This window comes from Microtus oregoni, unplaced genomic scaffold (assembly GCF_018167655.1).
Source record: "Microtus oregoni isolate MIOR12 unplaced genomic scaffold, Mior012 000105F_ref0000443, whole genome shotgun sequence".
Taxonomy (NCBI): Eukaryota; Metazoa; Chordata; class Mammalia; order Rodentia; family Cricetidae; genus Microtus; species Microtus oregoni.
This window is the reverse complement of record NW_024544720.1, coordinates 2,138,744-2,157,052: the sequence shown is the minus strand read 5'-3', so window position 1 is coordinate 2,157,052 and position 18,309 is coordinate 2,138,744. Positions and strand designations below refer to the sequence as shown.

The 18,309-nt window shown below is 35.5% G+C and overlaps 1 protein-coding gene across 1 annotated transcript in view; it reads left to right on the top strand.

The window, feature by feature from the left end:
* Positions 1 to 18,309, top strand: part of LOC121443393 (hippocampus abundant transcript-like protein 1) — a 40,556-nt gene that overhangs the window by 11,594 nt on the left and 10,653 nt on the right. Inside the window, exons 2-7 of the mRNA XM_041645150.1 lie at positions 915 to 1,010; positions 9,385 to 9,447; positions 9,855 to 9,982; positions 12,611 to 12,725; positions 16,536 to 16,754; positions 18,163 to 18,276. Of these exons, the coding sequence (XP_041501084.1) occupies positions 915 to 1,010; positions 9,385 to 9,447; positions 9,855 to 9,982; positions 12,611 to 12,725; positions 16,536 to 16,754; positions 18,163 to 18,276 (735 nt within the window). The remainder of the gene's footprint in view (positions 1 to 914; positions 1,011 to 9,384; positions 9,448 to 9,854; positions 9,983 to 12,610; positions 12,726 to 16,535; positions 16,755 to 18,162; positions 18,277 to 18,309) is intronic.

Sequence of the window (18,309 nt, the reverse complement as noted above, 5' to 3'; positions counted from 1 at the left end):
CTGAGATGTTGGAGATGCTAGAGCCTTAAGACATCTGCCAAGAGGAGTCACATAGCTGGAGTTGAGCCAGCCGTAGATAAAAGATTGCAGGTAGAAAGGTTGGAGGGACTGAGCCATCTAAACTCCTTGAAACTAAAGCATGAGATAAAGGATATGGAGCTACAGGATGTGGTATTTGCTCTGCTAGATTTGGATCTCGCTTTTTTCTCTCTTTTGGGAGGAATTGTGTATTCTGTGCCATTGTATGTTAGAAGTATGTAATTTGCCTTTTGTTTTTGCAGAGGTCATAGTTAAGAAATTGTCTTGGGTATTAAAAGGGACCTTAAATTTTTTTATTCTTGTTGTTTTTTTTTTTTTCAACTCTGTGTTGCCCTGGCTGTCTTAGAACTTTCCTGTCAGACAGAGATCTATCTGCCTCTGCCCTCTCAGAGGTGGGATTACAGTTGTATTCTCTATACTTGGCTTTGACTTTAGACTTTTACATGGTGTTGAAACTTTTAAAGAGCACCAGACTTTTGCAATTGAACGAAGTATGTTTTACATTATGATAATGGCTATGAACCAACCTGTGGGACTGCCAGAGCGTGGAATAGTTTTGAATGCAAAGTGTCTAGGTAGTCTCTCTGCAGTCTGTCAGCCATCTGCCCCAGCTGCCTTACCCTTCTGCCATTATAGACTCTCTTTCTGCAACTATAAGCCAAAGTAAATTCTTTCATAAGTTGCTTTTGGTGGTGGTTTTTATTACAGTGATTAAAAATAATTAATACATAGCTGTATCCCTACTTCCTAAAGTATGATTTTATCTTGAATGATATAGGTAGTCCAAAATTTGTATATTTCCCCATGCCATTTCATGATAATATCTTAAGTCTGTTTACTATTGTTTTTAACAGAATTTTTTTCCCTGCTTTCAGTTACAAGGCTTTGGCCAGCCAAGTGTTTACCATGCTGCTCTTGTCATCTTCTTTGAATTCTTTGCATGGGGCCTGTTGACAACTCCAATGTTGACTGTAAGTATCACTGGACCGTGTCTTTCATCTTTAGACATGTTGTATACGAAATATGAGGCATTTTTAAAATTGTCTTTATTCAGATGTTAGTGGCCTTTGAATTAAGGACCCAATAAATAGAAGATTGGTAAGTACTTCTTAATGTACTTTTTAATGATGAATGTAAAAATGATCATGTGCCAGGTTTTAATAACTTCTCTGTAGCAATTTCTTTTTTAAAATTTTATGTACATGACACTTTTGCCTGCATGTATATCTCTGGTGGTTGAAAAGAAAATGGCCCCCAAAGGGAGTGGCATTATTAGGAACTGTGGCCTTGTTGGAAAAGATGTGGTCTCGTTAGAAGAAGTATATCATTGTGGAGGCAGACTTTGAGGTCTCATACATGCTCAAGGTACCTCCCAGTGTCTTAGACCACTTCCTGTTGCCTACAAGATATAGGACTCTTAGCTACTTCTCTAACACTATATCTACCTGTATGCCACCATGTCCCACCATGATGATAATGGACTGAACTTCTGAACTGTAAGTGAGCCACCCTAATTAAATATTTTCCTTAATAAGAGTTGCTGTGATCATGGTGTCTCTTCACAGAAATAGAAACTCTAACTAGGACAGTATCTATATACTTCTTGCTTGCTTGCTTGCTTGCTTGCTTGCTTGCTTGCTTGCTTTTGGAGATATACCTGGTGTGAGAGACATCACATCCCCTGAAAGTTGTGTTACAGATGGTTGTGAGCTACCAGGTGAGTAGTCAGAATTAAACCTGTGTTCTATGGCGTGCAGCCAGTGCTCTTAACTGCTGAACCATCTCTCCAGTCCCATATATTCTTAACAGGAACTAAGATGTTTGATGTATGCGTGTACTTAAACATGTACCAAAAAAAAAAAGATGGGGGTGGTGATGGTACATATTTTAAGAATTATTTAACACTTAGGAAAGTTTTGAATGTCTTTGAAATTAAGTTTCAGTTGTCTTTACTTGTTTTTAAAAATCACTAATAGACAAGTGCAATGGCACATGCCTTTATTTCCAGCATTGGGGAGGTAGAGATATGTTGGCTCTTAAGTTTGAGGCTAGCCTGGTCTACAGAATGAGTTCTAGGATACCCAGGGCTGCACAGAGAAATACTGTCTTTAAAAAAATTTAAAAAAGGAGCAACAACAAATCACTAGTAGTTGTCTCTTCTCAGTCATTATTTGCCATACCAAAAAGCTCCTTTTCATATGTGCAATTTATGTCTCAGTTAAATCTTGAAAATACTGAGGTTTGCAGGGTGGCCTTTAGCCAGTTATTCTTATAGAAGACTTTATACCTTGTTGGGTATAAAAATCTTGGTTGATAGTTACATCCAAGGCTTGAAACACATCATTCTGTTCTTTCCTGAGTTTGTAAAGAAAAACAAAACTTACATCACTCATCAACAACCCTTAATTTTTAATGTTATTTATTTCTTTTGTATTTTGAACATCTTGACTATGATATGTCTTATCAATTTAGGCTTCCATTTCTTTCTCTAGGTTTGGGACATAGTTTCCTCTTCATCCCCATTGATTTTTCACCTTTGGTCTCTTGAATATGTCTCAAACTTCAAAGTTTTGATCATACTTGTTGACTTTTTTATTTGTGCATATCTCTAAATATATTCTTGTCTCAGCCTTGTTTTCCATCCCTTAAATTTGTTTTTCTTCTTGGTCTTGTCTGTTTATGATGCTTTCCATTCTCTTTTGCTTTGTTTTGTTTTTGTTTTACTTAAGCAATTGATTTTTTTTTCTCATTTTCAGAATTTGTGTTTAATTCCATTTCAGAATCTGAACTTTCCTGCTGAATTACATTAATATTCTCGGGTAGATCATTCTGAATTGATTCTCTTCTTTTATTCATCTGCTTATTAGAGTCTTCTGTATGGTCACTGATCATTTGAAAAGGAAGAAGTTTTGGTTTTTTTATGGCATTTTTAGCTATCTTATTATCTTTTGTTTCCAATATGAGTTGTGAGCCTGTAGAGGGTTGGTTTTTTGTGTAATTTGCAGATCTGTTGGGAAGGAAGTATTCTTCAGGTTTTTCAGATTTATCTCTCCCTCCCCTTTCTCCACTCTTGTTGTTTGTTTGTTTTGTTTTTTTACATTAATCTTTCTGGTGTCGTCTTTTCATTTGGGTGTTTGTTTCCTATTGCTATTTCAGGAGAAACTGACTGCAATAACTTACACAATGACTTGACAACAGCCCTGGTGTTAACTTGTAGAAGAAACATCTGTGTACTTCTTTTGTGTTCCTTTAAAGTTAGAGAGGCAGCTGCACTTGGGTATTGGTTGATGAAACCATAGTTTATGTTTCTTTTTGTTTGTTTTTGGCATTTTTCCATAGCTACTGGGAAAGACAGACTAAGACTGAGTGGAAAAATTTATGGGGCTAGAGGTATAAGAAGTAGTATACAGAATATTGTATAGGAAGAACAGATGTAAAATCTTTTCCTAGCAAGATAAAAGTTAAAACACAAAGTATAAATGTGTGGATACACTGAAATAAGGGAAGAAATTAATTTAATAAAAATAAACAATAAAACAGTATTATGACCTCTCAGTATTTCTTCCCATTTTGGAAGATACTGTTTGTCTCTGGGGAAATGACTTTGGTCTCTATAATTCAAACAAGTTAAATCAGTAGAGTTTCTATTACAAGTCTACTTTCTGACAGAATTCACCAGTATGTGCTCATTCCTCACAACCCCCATCTGCAAATTATAACCTTCTCTCTAGTATTTTGGGAATTAGTACATGTGCAGGGCTTTCTGTGACTAAGGCTCTGGGAAGGGATTTATGGATTTTTTTCTCCAGCTGCCTGTGTTTACCTTTTACCTCCTACTTCTTACCCTTTTCCCTCTATCACACCCAAGTTTAATGGGACACTTTCCATAATCCTGTGTAGCTTCTCTATGTGAATGAGGGACTTGGGGAGAGGTAGACAGACTTCTTTTAGCTGCAGGCGCCTATATACCACACTTACATTACTCTCTCCAGTTGGCTGTGTACTACTGCCTCCCTCATATATCTTATCTAGTCTTTCTAATTTCCACTGTATCTTCCCTCTAATGTTCAAAGCTGATAATTTGTGTGTGGGGGGGGGTGGTGTGTTCTGGCAGACACTGAACAAGCCAGCTGAGAAGCCGCTCTGTAGCCTCTTGAGTTTTTGAGCAGTTATGCTGCTTAAATAAATTTGCTTAGAATGAATGTTTAAGTGTTAGAGGTACTGAGTTGCTAATATAGTTTATTGTTATTTAAGAAATGTAGTTGAGTAGTTGTGCTAATTTTTCTTGTGTTCTTCATTGTCGATAAAATTGCCTTAATATGTTCTCTTGTTTCCTGATTCCTACTGTTCATCCCACAGTGTGTTTTCCCTATTCTAACCCTATTCTATTTTTTGATTAAGGAGATTGATTCCTCTTTAAGAAAAACATTTTGCTTTTGGCAAATGTTCCGTTTGGCAAATATGTTGTTCACTTCTATCTTTATTTTTTTAGATGCTAATTTGGGGTTCTTTGATAAGAAGCTAAATTAGTTTTGTTGTTGTTGTTTGTTTTCTCTTTTTCTTTTTTTTCTCTGTATAACATCCCTGGCTCTCCTAGAACTCACTCTGTAGACCAGTCTGGCCTCATACTCACAGAGATCCACCTGCTTCTGCCTCCCAAGTGCTGGGATTAAAGGCGTGCACAATCGCTGCCCAGCTCAAAATTAGGGTTTGTTTAGTCACAGCCAGTGCTCATGTATCCTCTTTTACGTTTGTGTATGTCATCATTCTATTTATTCCTTGGCATCTTGAACCCATCACCTACAGTGATTTAACTATTAAGATGATAGCATATGTTTGCTTTCATTTTTAACCTTAATGTAACAAGTAGACAATACTTTTATTTTTAATAAGGCAAAAACAAAAAATCCAAACAAAAGCAGTGTTGGAATCATGATTTGGAAACTTAGAATACCATATACATATTAATATTTTGTCCATTTAACTCATTTTTTATCTGAGAATAATTTCATGGAGTGGAGAAAAGCATTTTATTTCTTGGTTCACAGTCTTCGAAAAATGTTACTTATGTAGTCATGGCTTAACTTACAGTTTTAATTAATTTATTTGATAATATAACTAAAGTTTGCATCACTGATGTCTTGTAGCCATAGCAGTTTTATGAAATTGCCCTCATACAGGTTGAGCCTACCTTGTAGTACTAGTAGTAGTATTAGCACATTAAAATGACCTATCCCTTATTTCCATGCTCTTTGAGGGCCTAATCTTGATTCAGTTTGATTAATCTGATTAAACTAATGCCCTAGGGTACATTTAAATCAACTGCTTAATTGAATAAACTAAATAGTCACAGAAACAAGAATTTCATTTCTTATAATTTATAGAAATTATTTTTCAAGCTGACTTTGAAACCTCAGTGGACACTTAAGAATAGAGTATTCCCTACTCATTTATCTTTTTCATGTGGTGGTTTGAAAAATCCAGACTGTTCTTTGACCACTTTCTTGTGGCATTCAATTCTCTCATCCTTTATTCTGAACTGACTTTCAAGATAATGTGCCCATTCATTCCTTCATTTGACTAACATACATTTTTCTCTTATCTGCCACTTGATCTTTTGACTAGCTGTCTTGTCTCTTTAATAAGTGTGTCTTTCCAGGAGTTACAATGGCTGGAATGAGGTACAACTGTTTACTAGATGTTTTGGTCACATTACATAGTCACATTGCTGGATAATTTACTCTTTATAAGGAAAAAAATAGTAAGCATTGTAACTAGAGAGTCACGTGTATACCATCTTGATTTCTAGAATCATGAGATGCTACAGATTGATTTGCTGGCTTTAGTAGATGTTCTTTTTGGATTTTGTAAAATTTATATATATATATATATATATATATATATATATATATATATATATATATTGTAAAATATATATATATTTGTTGTTGTTCTTGATTTTAAAATAAAATTTATAGAATGGGCCTGTGCCGAGGACCCTGCAAGCCTCAGAGCCAGTGGGGAGATTATCCAAAAAAGGTGAAGAATGAAACTCCAGTCAGTACCAGCTTTGCAGGGCTGGCTCAAAATTTCCAGCCTGACTTTGTGGTTTATTTTTCTTACCCATTTAAGCATAGTAAAGATTTGGAAAAAGGTTTCTACATGACAGTTATTGCAACAAAGGCATAACTACAAAAAGCTCCCCCTAACAAAGTAGCAAAGTACCTGCGACCTTTAAAATAAAAATGTGTTCTTATTGGTTAATTAGCAGAACTTAAGGCTAGGACCTAGAGAGGAAGGATTTGTAATAAGTATAAAGATAGATTCTGTTGATGAAGAATGCAAAGTACATGGGACCTCTATCATGGGTTTCTATGCACAAAGGGACAAAGCTCAGGATTAGGGCCTAAGCAATTCTCGGATTTGGAGGAAATTCAGATGGAGGCTGGCTCCTAATGGAACAACAAAAGATCACCAGGTTGACTTCACCCCAGCATTCCAGGTAACCAGGATACGTTCATTTCCTTCTATTGAAGAAAATAGGCCCCCATGACTGACAATCCTGGTTTCTCCAATGCTTACTCTAAGCTGTGCTTCCTACAGGCCCTTTTATGTAAATGATTAATTATTAAAGTCAGTAAGTACCACTCAGTATCTAATAAATATTACTAGTTAAATCTTTGTTTACTGTTGTGTAGCTGACAGTGTTCAAAGCACTAATCTAAATCAAACAGATACAGTGAGCTTTTCTTGGCATTTGTTTGTCTTACTAATAGTTTATTTAAATGAATGGCTACACATGTGTGTACAGTGTCAGTGGAGAACATAAGAGGGTGTAGGATACCCTGGATCTGGAGTTACAGGCAGTTGTGAACCCTATGATGTGAGTACTGAGAAGTGAACCCTGATTGGCCATAAGAACAGTGAGCATTCTTAACTGCTGAGCCGGCTCTCCAACTCTGTTTGTCATGTATTTCTAGATATGTAAACAAGGTTAATACTTTAGCAAAGGCAACAGCAGATTTCCAACTTTGTTAATCTATAATAAAATTATAAAAAGAAGTGACAAGAGAGTGTAAAATAACTATTAGTGAGTCATCTTGTCTTAAAGATTGGGATATATGCATCATTATACTGCCTCTGGCATCAGTTACATCTGAAACAAAGCCGTTAATACAAATTATCATTCCCCATACTAGCATGATGTTTTGTATGCTTAGAATGACTTTTATAGTTGTGATTACTTGGTATAAAGCAGCTAAATGTTATGATTTTTAAACAGTATATTGTTAGTATTTTAATTTAATTGATGTTTAGTTGGATTTCCTCTGATTCTCTGTTCTGATGCTCTTTTTATTTTTCTTTTTGGATCTCTTTATTTTCTTCTGTATTTGATTTATAAAGACCTTTTTGTTTTGTGTGTCTTTGGTGCAGTTTTCCCATGTAGAGTATTTGTAATACACACTGATGGAAATATTCAGTCTGGTGGAGAAGAAACATTTTTACTTTAAGCCATTTTAGAAGTGAGGTAAATCTTTTCCTTTTTGTCAGTCTTTCTGGTACTGTTGTAGTAGGAGCGGCAGGGCTGCGTCCCTGGCACCCGGCCACCCGCACGGCTAGCTTTACCCGAAATAATTACACAGAAACTGTATTCTTTTAAACACCGCTTGGCCCATTATATCTAGCCTTTTCTTGGCTAACTCTCGCACCTGGACTAGCCCATTTCTTATAATCTGTGTAGCCCACGAGCTGGCTTACCAGGAATGATCTTAACCTGCATCTGCCTGGAGTGGGAGAATCATGGCGACCCCTTCACTCAGCTTCTTTCTCCCAACATTCTGTTCTGTTTTCTCCACCCACCTATGTTTTAACCTATGAGGGCCAAGCAGTTTCTTTATTGCTTAACCAATGAAATCAACAGATAGAAAGATGACCCTCCTCCATCAACAGCCTTTCTCAGTCTTTCTGCTGAATTTGATGTATCAGTTTATATTTATAAGTGAGAGTAGATGCAGTAGATGAGAAATTGAAAGAGATGTTTTCTGGGACTAGGCAAATAATATAAATGCATGAATTTGGCTGAGAGTGTGCTGGTGTTATAGTTCCAATGCCTGCTTCCTTGACAACCAGTCATCATGATCTTTTACTAGCCAATTAGCCATAGATAGTCTTTCAAGCTCCATGTTTTAAAGTCTATGGGTTGCTGTAAGAAGCTGGAGAACCACATGGGACATAGACACATTTATTAAGGAGGCGTATACTTACTTATTCATATGGGTGAGGCATTTGGGGAGGGTATATTCTTGCACATGCCCAATCTGCAGCATACAGTTTTAGCTGAAACTAAAGGATATTTTGAAAGTGTATTAGCATAGGAATCTCCCCTAATAGAAACAGGAACTCTTCATCTGGTTTAGAGATAAGCACTCTTCCATTTCCTCTAGAATACAGAAGGATTGTACAATGTAGATAAAGGGCATTATGCTGCTTTTAACAGCACTAAGTAATCTGAAGCACTGTTGGTTTGAATTACACCCCACTTAATTCTGTAAATGGTCCACTTTGAAGACTGTGCTTGTGATTGTTATCTTGTGACCAACTACAAAGGTTAGCAGCATTGACAATAATATATTGTCAAGAGTTTTTCTTTGTGACATATTTTAGTAATGCATTCTCTTATAGCTCTCTGTTTTTGTATGTGTGTATGTGTGTATCTTTTCATATAGGAGTTTTGGGAATCTGGAAAAGTAATTTATTGAAAGTTCTCTTTTAACATCATCTATTAATTTACTTCAACTGTTATTGGTAAAAATGAAATATAGTGCTCTGTGGGGGGGGGTAGAGATTGATTGATGTATAGATGTATATTCCTTCCTAAGATTAATTCAAGGAGCTGGAGAGATAGCTCAGCAGTTATGGGCACTTGTTGCTCTTTCAAAAGACCTAGGTTTGACTTCCAGCACCCACACTGGAGCTTAGAACCGTCTGTAACTCCAGTCCTGGGTTATCAGATACCTTCGGCTTGGCTTTATGGACACCATGCTCTAAATATTTTATGACAAAAGCTCCTATGAGTGCTAGGGCTTATCTTGTCTAGTTCTTATTGTTAGTGTTTTATTATGTTACTGTCTTTTCATGGCTTCAAAGTGTTTTGTTTTATTTTGGTTTTGAGACAAGGTTTTCCTCTGTAGCTCTAACTGAAGTGGTTTATTCTTGTTGTTTAAGATTTCATAAACATTTTATAATTTTTAGAGTTCATCCTGTTTAGCCTTCCAGTAATAAGGGCAGGAATCTTTACTTTTAATTTATATTTGAATATGTCTTGATGTTTATTTGTTTTTATAGGTTTTACATGAAACATTTCCTCAACACACATTCCTCATGAATGGTCTCATTCAAGGTGTAAAGGTAAGAAAAAAATGTGTGAAATCATAGTGAATCAAAACCAGGAATCCCTATTAAGTCAGAAAAAAAATATAAAACACAAATACTTATAATGTATAAAATAATTTAACATTAAAAAGCCAAGTGAATACTCTAAATGACTTAGGTCATTTTTATCTATATATACATGGAAAATCTATAAATTCTTATATAAACCTTTAATTGCTCTGCCAGGCAACAGTTTTATTTAACCCTTCATGCTTATATAATATTTGTCTATGCATTATGCTTATGTCTTAAACAATATAATTCAGATTGTAATTATGCTTTAGTAATTTTAGCAATATTGATGAATACATATAGAAAGGAAGAATTATAAGTAATAAAGGGATCATACTTTAAATGTAACCTTTGCTTCTGTTTGTTCTTAGGGCCTGCTCTCTTTTCTGAGTGCTCCACTCATAGGAGCTCTCTCTGATGTGTGGGGCAGGAAGCCCTTTCTCCTTGGTACAGTCTTCTTTACCTGTTTTCCTATCCCACTGATGAGGATCAGCCCTTGGTGAGTAGCTGAACTCTTCACTATCATACTGGTCTGCTTTGAGTCTTATGTAAATAAAAATAGGTTGGCTACCACTCCTAATCCAAATATCCAAAATGTGAAATGATCTATAAACATGCCAAACTTTTTTGAGTACTGACATAACACAAATCTAATTGGTTCAAGTATATACAAACTTTACCTCATAATGATCAAATATAGAATAAAATAATGAAAAAGTATTTCAAATATTGAATAAAATGACTTTTAGACTGTGCATAAGGAGTATACAGAATATGAATAAATTCTACTTTACGCTTGGGTCCTATGCTTAAGATAACTCTTCATATATATGCACAATTCAAAAAGGAAAAAATCCAAAACACTTCAATCCCAATCATTTATGAACTCAACCATTACTTTGATCTGCAGAACACTCTTTAACCATTTCAAAGTAAACTCTACTTAGTTGAAGAAATTCAAGGTGGCTCTAAGAGAAGATATTGATGCTATGATGTCATAGGAAGTCAGTGCTGAAAGTGCCCTCACAGTTCTTGTCCTCACCTCTGTGCTGTGGTTGACTTTGCCAATGTATTTTTTTTTTGTCATTTCATTGCACTGTGGCACTGAATAAAAATTGTGTAAGAATAAACAGGATTCACATTTTGCATACTCCATAAAGACCCTTAGCTTATTAGAATATATGATATGAATTTGAATTAATTTTTGCTCTTCAGTATGATGAATCCAGGTTTTTTTGTTTTGTTTTTGCTGTTTTTATTTTTTTCCTTTTTTTTAATTTTAGTGTTTTTAGTTCTAGACCTTGGGATAGTACCTTAACCAGTATTTCTGGTGTTGAGATGCTCTTGCTGTGTGAAAATACTTTTATTTGATTATAAGGAATTCTTGTTAAGTAAATTTTTTGGATACCATAATAATTTTATCTTCTACCAAGTAATCTTTTTTTTTGTAGAATACTAATGCACCATGCCTTTCTTTTTTATAAAAATTCCCTTTGCTAGTGTAATATTTATTTAAATCCTAAACATTTGATGGTTCTACTCTTATATATCCTATTCGTTTGTTGTAATATAAAATAGCCTTTTATCATAGTTGCTTGATTTTCTGAGTATATTAATGTCATCTGTAAATAATTTTACCTCATTCCTTCTAGCTTTATGCTCTTTACTGCCCTTTGAAACCTTAATAGCTAATGAATAGTATTTAATTAAAGTGATGATTGTGGTGTTTTCTTCTATTTTGTAAAGACTGTTATAATTTTTCTTCATTAGCATTTTCTTTTTTCCTTTTTTTCTAAAATCTAATGTGTATGAGTATTTTGCCTTTATGTATGTCTATGCACCATGTATGTATGTGGTGCCTACAGAATCAGAAGAGGGTGTTGGATTCCCTGGATTTGGAGTTAGACACAATTATGAGCAGCCATATGGGTACTGGGAATTGAGCCTGAGTCCTGGAAAAGCAGCCAGTGCTCTTAACCATTGAGCTATGTCTTTAGCATTTTGTTTCTATTTTATTCAAGGGTTTTCACTTTTAAAATAAAGACTTATTGATTAGATTCAGAATTTATTTATATCAAGAATTAGATATGAGATGTTATTAGATGGCTTTTAGCATAAATGGAGGGAGGGGTTTATTTTTTTTTGCTGCTTTTGTTTTGTTTTTGTCTCCTTAAAAACTGTTGTGGTGCCCATGAGATGGCTCAGTGAGTGAAAATACTTGATAAGTAAGCATGAGGACCTGTGTTCAGTCCCTGGTATCTATAGCTGAAGGAGAGAACCAACTCTTGTCTGACCTGCCCAAGACATGATGCCACACACATGGCTACTCTTTCATACATCATGTATATAGAGAGAGCTGCAATAATAGTAACAACAAAATTTGGATATTTTAAAGAACTATTTATAGATTAATTATGTTACTGACTGTTAATTAGTAATTTTTTAATATTAAAATATCTTTATGTTATAAAATAAACTCTACTTTGTATTCTGTAATATTCTGGCTTTTGCTATTTTAACTTTTTTCAATGTATTTATGCATATTGTAGAAATTTTTGGTTTGAATTATGTTAACATTTTTTGTTGTACTGTTTTTGTATAGGTTGTTTTTTTGTGTATATCTATGTGAGGGGTTGGACCCCTTACAACTGGAGTTACAGTTGAGAGCTGCCATGTGGGTGCTGGGAATTTTACCTGGGTCATCTGAAAGACCAGCCACTCCTCTTAACTGCTGAGCCATCTCTCCAGCCCCATATAAAATTTTAAAAAGGAAATTTTAAGCTGGGCGGTGGTGGCGCACGCCTTTAATCCCAGCACTTGGGAGGCAGAGGCAGGCGGATCTCTGTGAGTTCGAGACCAGCCTGGTCTACAGAGCAGCAAATTCCAGGACAGGCTCCAAAGCCACAGAGAAACCCTGTCTCGAAAAAAAACCAAAAAAAAAACACTCCAGTTAATTTTATTTTATCTTTAAACATATATGCAAATATGGGAGTTTATTTTCATTAGTTTATAATAGTCACATGATATCTTTGCCTTTGATTATAAAACTTGAGTAATTAAAATAATCTTTCAGCTAACAGAAGATGATGTTCTTAATCATATTCTTTTTAAAACTATCTTTTTATAGGTGGTATTTTGGCATGATTTCTGTATCTGGAGTCTTCTCAGTTACTTTCTCTGTAATATTTGCCTATGTAGCTGACTTCACTCAAGAGCACGAAAGAAGTACTGCTTATGGATGGGTAAGATGGTGAACTTTTTGTTTGATTGTTTGTTTTGAAACAAAAACTTAAGTAGGCCAAGTTTACTTCAAACTTGGAATTTTCCTTTCATAATCTCTTGAGGGCTGGGGTTATATTTTTATATTGGCTAGTAATTTATTATATTGTGTAGCAATTTACCTGTCATAGGAATTTTTGTTATTTTGAGGTCTTAGGGCAGACTAGACTCAAACTCAGTATCTTAGGATCACCTTGAACTTCAGTTCCTCCTCCCTTCATTTCCAGAGTGCTAGGATTACAGGCATACACCATTATGTCCAGCTTGTAGACTTAAAAACTAGAGTAATTAATAGCATTCTGTTAAAAATTGACAAGAAATTGGTGTTTAAGATAACATCAGAAATAGATTTTAGAAATGTGAGAATCTCAACAATGTGTCTCAGGTACTCATTTGAGACATAACCTATAGAAAACAAAAGGTTGTTAATTTGGAAGATGGTGTTGAGTAAATATCAAAAGTTATGAGGAACTTATTTTTTGATATTTTGACATTAGACAGTCGCATTTTCTTAGTCATGATAATGATATTATAGTTATGTATGAGAAGAAAGAACTATTAAAAGATGACAGCAGAAGCATTTTGGGCCAGGGCAGTAGATCACATCTTTGCAAGTTAACTCCCCCCCTGCCACTTAAAAAAAAAAAAGACAGGGTTTGAGAGAGGATTTTGCCATGTAGCCTTGACTGCCAGGCTGGACTCTAACTCAGAGATCCACCCTCTGCAAAGTACTTTTAAATGGTTTAGAGATAAGATAGCATATACTCATATTGATGAGCAATTATAGACACATGTTCAGTATCTGGGATATATATGTATGTTGTAAAAAGAAAAGTGATCTGGCTAGATATTGGAGAGTAGTAGGTTAAAGGAGGATAAGAGCCAGAAACCCAGATAATTACTTTCTTTCTTGTACCCTTTTCTTCAAAATACTGCTTCTTAAAATAAAGTGCTCATTCCTGTTAACTGATTAAATGAGTAAATTCACTGATCAGTTTCCAACCTACAGGTAAGTTACTTCCATTCCACAAAACACATTATTTTATTGACTTCAGGCACCCACAGTTAGCGTCTCTTTCCCTTCTGACTACTATCTGCCCACTCTGTCCCTTCCCACCTCCTGTGAACATTATTCATGCGTCATCCTAAATTGAAAGCACTGTGCATTACTGTTCAGGATAGAGGAAAAAGTGAATAGGAAGGCTTCGAAGAAGGAAACATTCAAAGTGGGCTGTAAGTGTCATGAAGAGCACCAAAATCCTATACCTCATAGAAGTGCAGCTTTCTTCTCCACCTTGTCTTATCATGCATGGAAAATTTCCTCACAATGTTATTAGACTACAAAAATGTGAATGGATACATGGAAACATAAAACTTGTACATATTTGATGTATATACATCATATAATGTCTGACTAGTTAGACATTTTGTTTCCTTCAGGTTAAACATTTTTCCCTTTTTTTGTCTTTTAGTGTGTGTGTGTGTGTGTGTGTGTCAACAACTACCATAACATGCTACTCTTCTTCTATCATGTTCTGGGAATCAAACTCTGGTCACCAGGCCTGTGCAACAGGCATGCTGAGCCATGTTGTCAGCCCCATTTGTTTTTTCCTTATGGTGGAATTTTCATAGCTGTTTATTTTTTGCTTTCAGTGGAAACACAATTTATAGTGCTTCTGTGCTAATTACAGAAAGGGTTTTGATAGTCACTAGTAGTGACTGTCACTTAATTACTTAATCTCTAGCTCAGTTTCTCATTGTAGATGACAGTTAGGGTTAGTGACTCATGAGGCATGGCAAGAAGCCAGTGAGTGAACATCCTAGCTCATACAGTATCATTCTGAAGTACTATCCCATCAGCTGCTGCAGCTCAGCAGTAGGCTACTGGGTTTGTCTCAGGCCTAGGTCTTTGCCAGTAATTCCCTTACAGCCTATCTAGCTTGCAGAGAATTTTCTGCCGATTATTTCCAGGATGTGTTAATTAAATTCTAGAAGGTACTTTGATATCCAGTTTAGATTAAAATGTGCTTTCCTTTCTGGAACTCCTTCAGGAAACCAAGAAGGAGGTTCTTTAAGGGTCATAGCAATCAATAATAATGGTACCCTAGTGCTCAAGTAACAACTGAAGACAGTACAGCACAGTTCCCATAGCTGTTTGCTTGTTTTTGCAATTTGTGGCAGTTATGTGGCTGCCTGGACTTTTTCAAATAAAATGGTAAGATCTCTGTCATTTTCACATACTAAATAACTGAGTTTCAGGAATTTTTATTTCCCAAACTAAAATTTTTCATATCTTTATTCTCCACTGCAAAAGTCTTTTTTCTATCATTTTTAGCTTTGAAAGCTTTTTAATGTAGCATTAGTTTTATATGTATTATGTTTTTATATTTAGTTGTGGGATAATAGGTGATACAAAAATGTCATTGCTTACCAGGAATCATAATCAGATATAGTGATTTCTAGTGCTTCTTTTTAAACAGCATTTTTACTTAATCTTTTAAAATTTCATACCTGTATATAATATATCTTGATCATATCCATCTCACACACTCCTAGAACCCCCATGATATCTTCTAATTTCATTTCACTCTTTATAGTGTTTTTCCTTAACTCACTAACTCCTTATGTGATTTTTTTTGTTTCTAATAGCATCTTCTAGTCTTAATAACTTATCAGCATGTTTTTGGTACTCTAATCTGCTTATAATTTAGAGAATGAATATTTACATTATATTTGTAAATGTAGAACATAGAGCTGCAGTGTAATAAGGCTTACTAGCTACTGCCCTAACCAGAAAGCTTTAACCCCTCCACAAATCTTTAATTTTCTTTTGTGTGGGTGTTGGTATGAGTGGTACTAATGATCACACCCAGTGTCCTGAGTATGCTAGCTTAATAGTCTATCACTTAGCTGTATATCCCCAGCCTTCATTCTTTTATTTTTATTAATGCAGTTATTTTGGTTATAGCTTTTTCTCTTAAAACCAGCTACCTTTTCCCCCCACTGTGTTAATGAAATAGTTATAAAGAGATAGATGGGTATGTGGGGAAATATACTGGTTTTGGATGAGTCACATACAGTACCTGAGAAATTTATAGATTTCATTATCAGTTCTTCAGAGATTTAGGAGTTTGGTTTTTGTTTTTTGTTTTTTTTGTTTTTTTTTTGAGACAGTTTTATTATGTAGCTTAGACCTGGCCTTGAACTCAGAAGTCCTTTACCAACCTAAGTACTGTGATAACAGGCATGAACTACCATGCCTCATGCGAAGCAGGTGCATGCCACTGAGATAAAACCTCGGCCCTGAAGGAATTGTTTTAATACTCTTCTTTGTGCATCTCTGTTTTCCAGTTAAACAGGCAAAACCAGTTAGTGTTTTATGAGGAAAACTCCTACACTGTTCATTTATATCGTACTTTAATTATAGCTCCCCAGAATATCTCCATTTAGTGGGTGAATATATTTTTAAGCAAAATTGCTTTCCTTCTCTTTTATTCTTAAAATTTGTGTGCAACACATTTGTCTTGCTGAATCCAGGAGAGGCGTCTTCAGAGATGGCTTAGCAGTTAAGAGCAGTTGTTCTTGTAGAGGACTGCTCATAACTATCCATTCCTCCAGTTCCTCTTCTGACCCCTGTGGGTACCAGGCATTCACTGAGGGAGGGGGATATCTGTAGCTATATACCTGCAGTAGGTGGGCCTCTGGGGGAGAGCATGCTCTCTCCACTGATGTTCATATTTAGGATCCTAAATGACTGTATTTTTTTCCCATAGGTCTCAGCTACCTTTGCAGCTAGTCTGGTTAGCAGCCCAGCCATTGGAACATACCTCTCTGCAAATTATGGAGACAGCCTTGTTGTGCTGGTAGCCACAGTGGTGGCTCTCCTAGATATCTGCTTCATTTTGGTAGCAGTTCCAGAATCTCTACCGGAGAAAATTAGACCTGCTTCCTGGGGAGCTCAGATTTCTTGGAAACAAGCAGACCCTTTTGCGGTAAATAAGACATGAAAATATTTACTTACTATGTATTTCTTTTTACTGAGAAAAATAAGACTATATATACAGTCTCAAATATATATACCAACAGTTGTTGATTCATTTCTTTTACAGTAAAAATAAAAAAAAACTTTACTTACAAGTAAAGGGCTGAGAGACTGAGAAATACAGAACTAAGTTGTGAGACAAAATATTGCCCTCAAAGACATGGTTGTTTTTATCACTTAATAAAATGAATGAAGATAGTAGGAGAGGGATGTAGTAGGGAGTATATCACACTAACAAGAAATAGTGCTAGGAAATTTTTGTACCTCTCTCTCTCTCTCCCTGTCATACCGACTTTTATAGAATAGTTGTAAACCACATTTTTTGAGTCAGGGTTTCTCCTGAACCTGGAACTCATCAATCTCGTAAGACTACCTGACCAGAAAGTTCCAAGGATCTTCCTGTCTCTGCCTCCCCAGTGCTTAGATTATAGGCATGCACCACAGTGCCTTGCTTTTTTATGTGCTGCAAATCAAACTTGACTCTTCATGCTTGTACAGCAGGCACTTTACCAACTGAGCCATCTCCCCAGTTCCTTAAAATTATTTTCTAAAATGATCACTCAGAGTACTTCCTGGAGATCTTGCCTGTTCCTCTTATATGTTAGTTATATTGTCAGATGGTGAGCAGGGAGTTTGGGGGAGGAAACAGGAATGGGCTAGAGAGCCTGCAAGCTACTTATTTATATATGTATGTGAGTATGTAAGTATGTTTGTATATGTATTTATCCCTTGTAGTGATCAAGTTACATGTAGAAACTTCTCTGTAAAACAGAACTACTGTGGCTTATTTTTCAGGGCAGCTATAAGGTCTCCAATTAACATGTGTAAGTTAACTGATCTAATGTCTTGTGTAGAAAGGTTTTAGTAGACATTAGTTGTTTTGGTATTGATTATATAAAGTTTATAGATGATGACCTAAAACTTGTGTGACACTTGTCACTCCTGTTCAAATAAAAGTTTTAGGATGTACCAATTGTCTTCCTGGTTTCAGGCAACTTGACTATCAATAACTTGAAGAATAGAGTGATTTTATGTATAGTGAAAACTATGGAAGAGGTGAAAAGGAAGATCAGAATATCAAGTTTATCCTCAGCTGCATACACGTTTGAGCCCAGCCTTAGCTACATGAGACTTCGTGTCAAAAAAAGAAAGAAAACCTTGTAATTAAAATCATATAAAAGAAGTTACTTTACAAATCCAGAGAGATAATTGATTTTTCTAAGAAGGTTTGGTAGAAACATTTTTTCAGGGCCTGTTTATAGGTTGTTCAAGATATCTTGACAGAGATATATAAAAATAGTGAAGCCAGTGTCACAAGAACACTGACATTTGTGTTTTTGCTCTCTACTTATTCCCAGTCCTTAAAGAAAGTTGGAAAAGATTCTACAGTCTTACTCATCTGCGTCACAGTGTTTCTCTCGTACCTTCCTGAAGCTGGACAATATTCCAGCTTTTTTCTCTATCTCAGGCAGGTGAGTAGTCCCTAGTAGCCTTCTAACATGTAG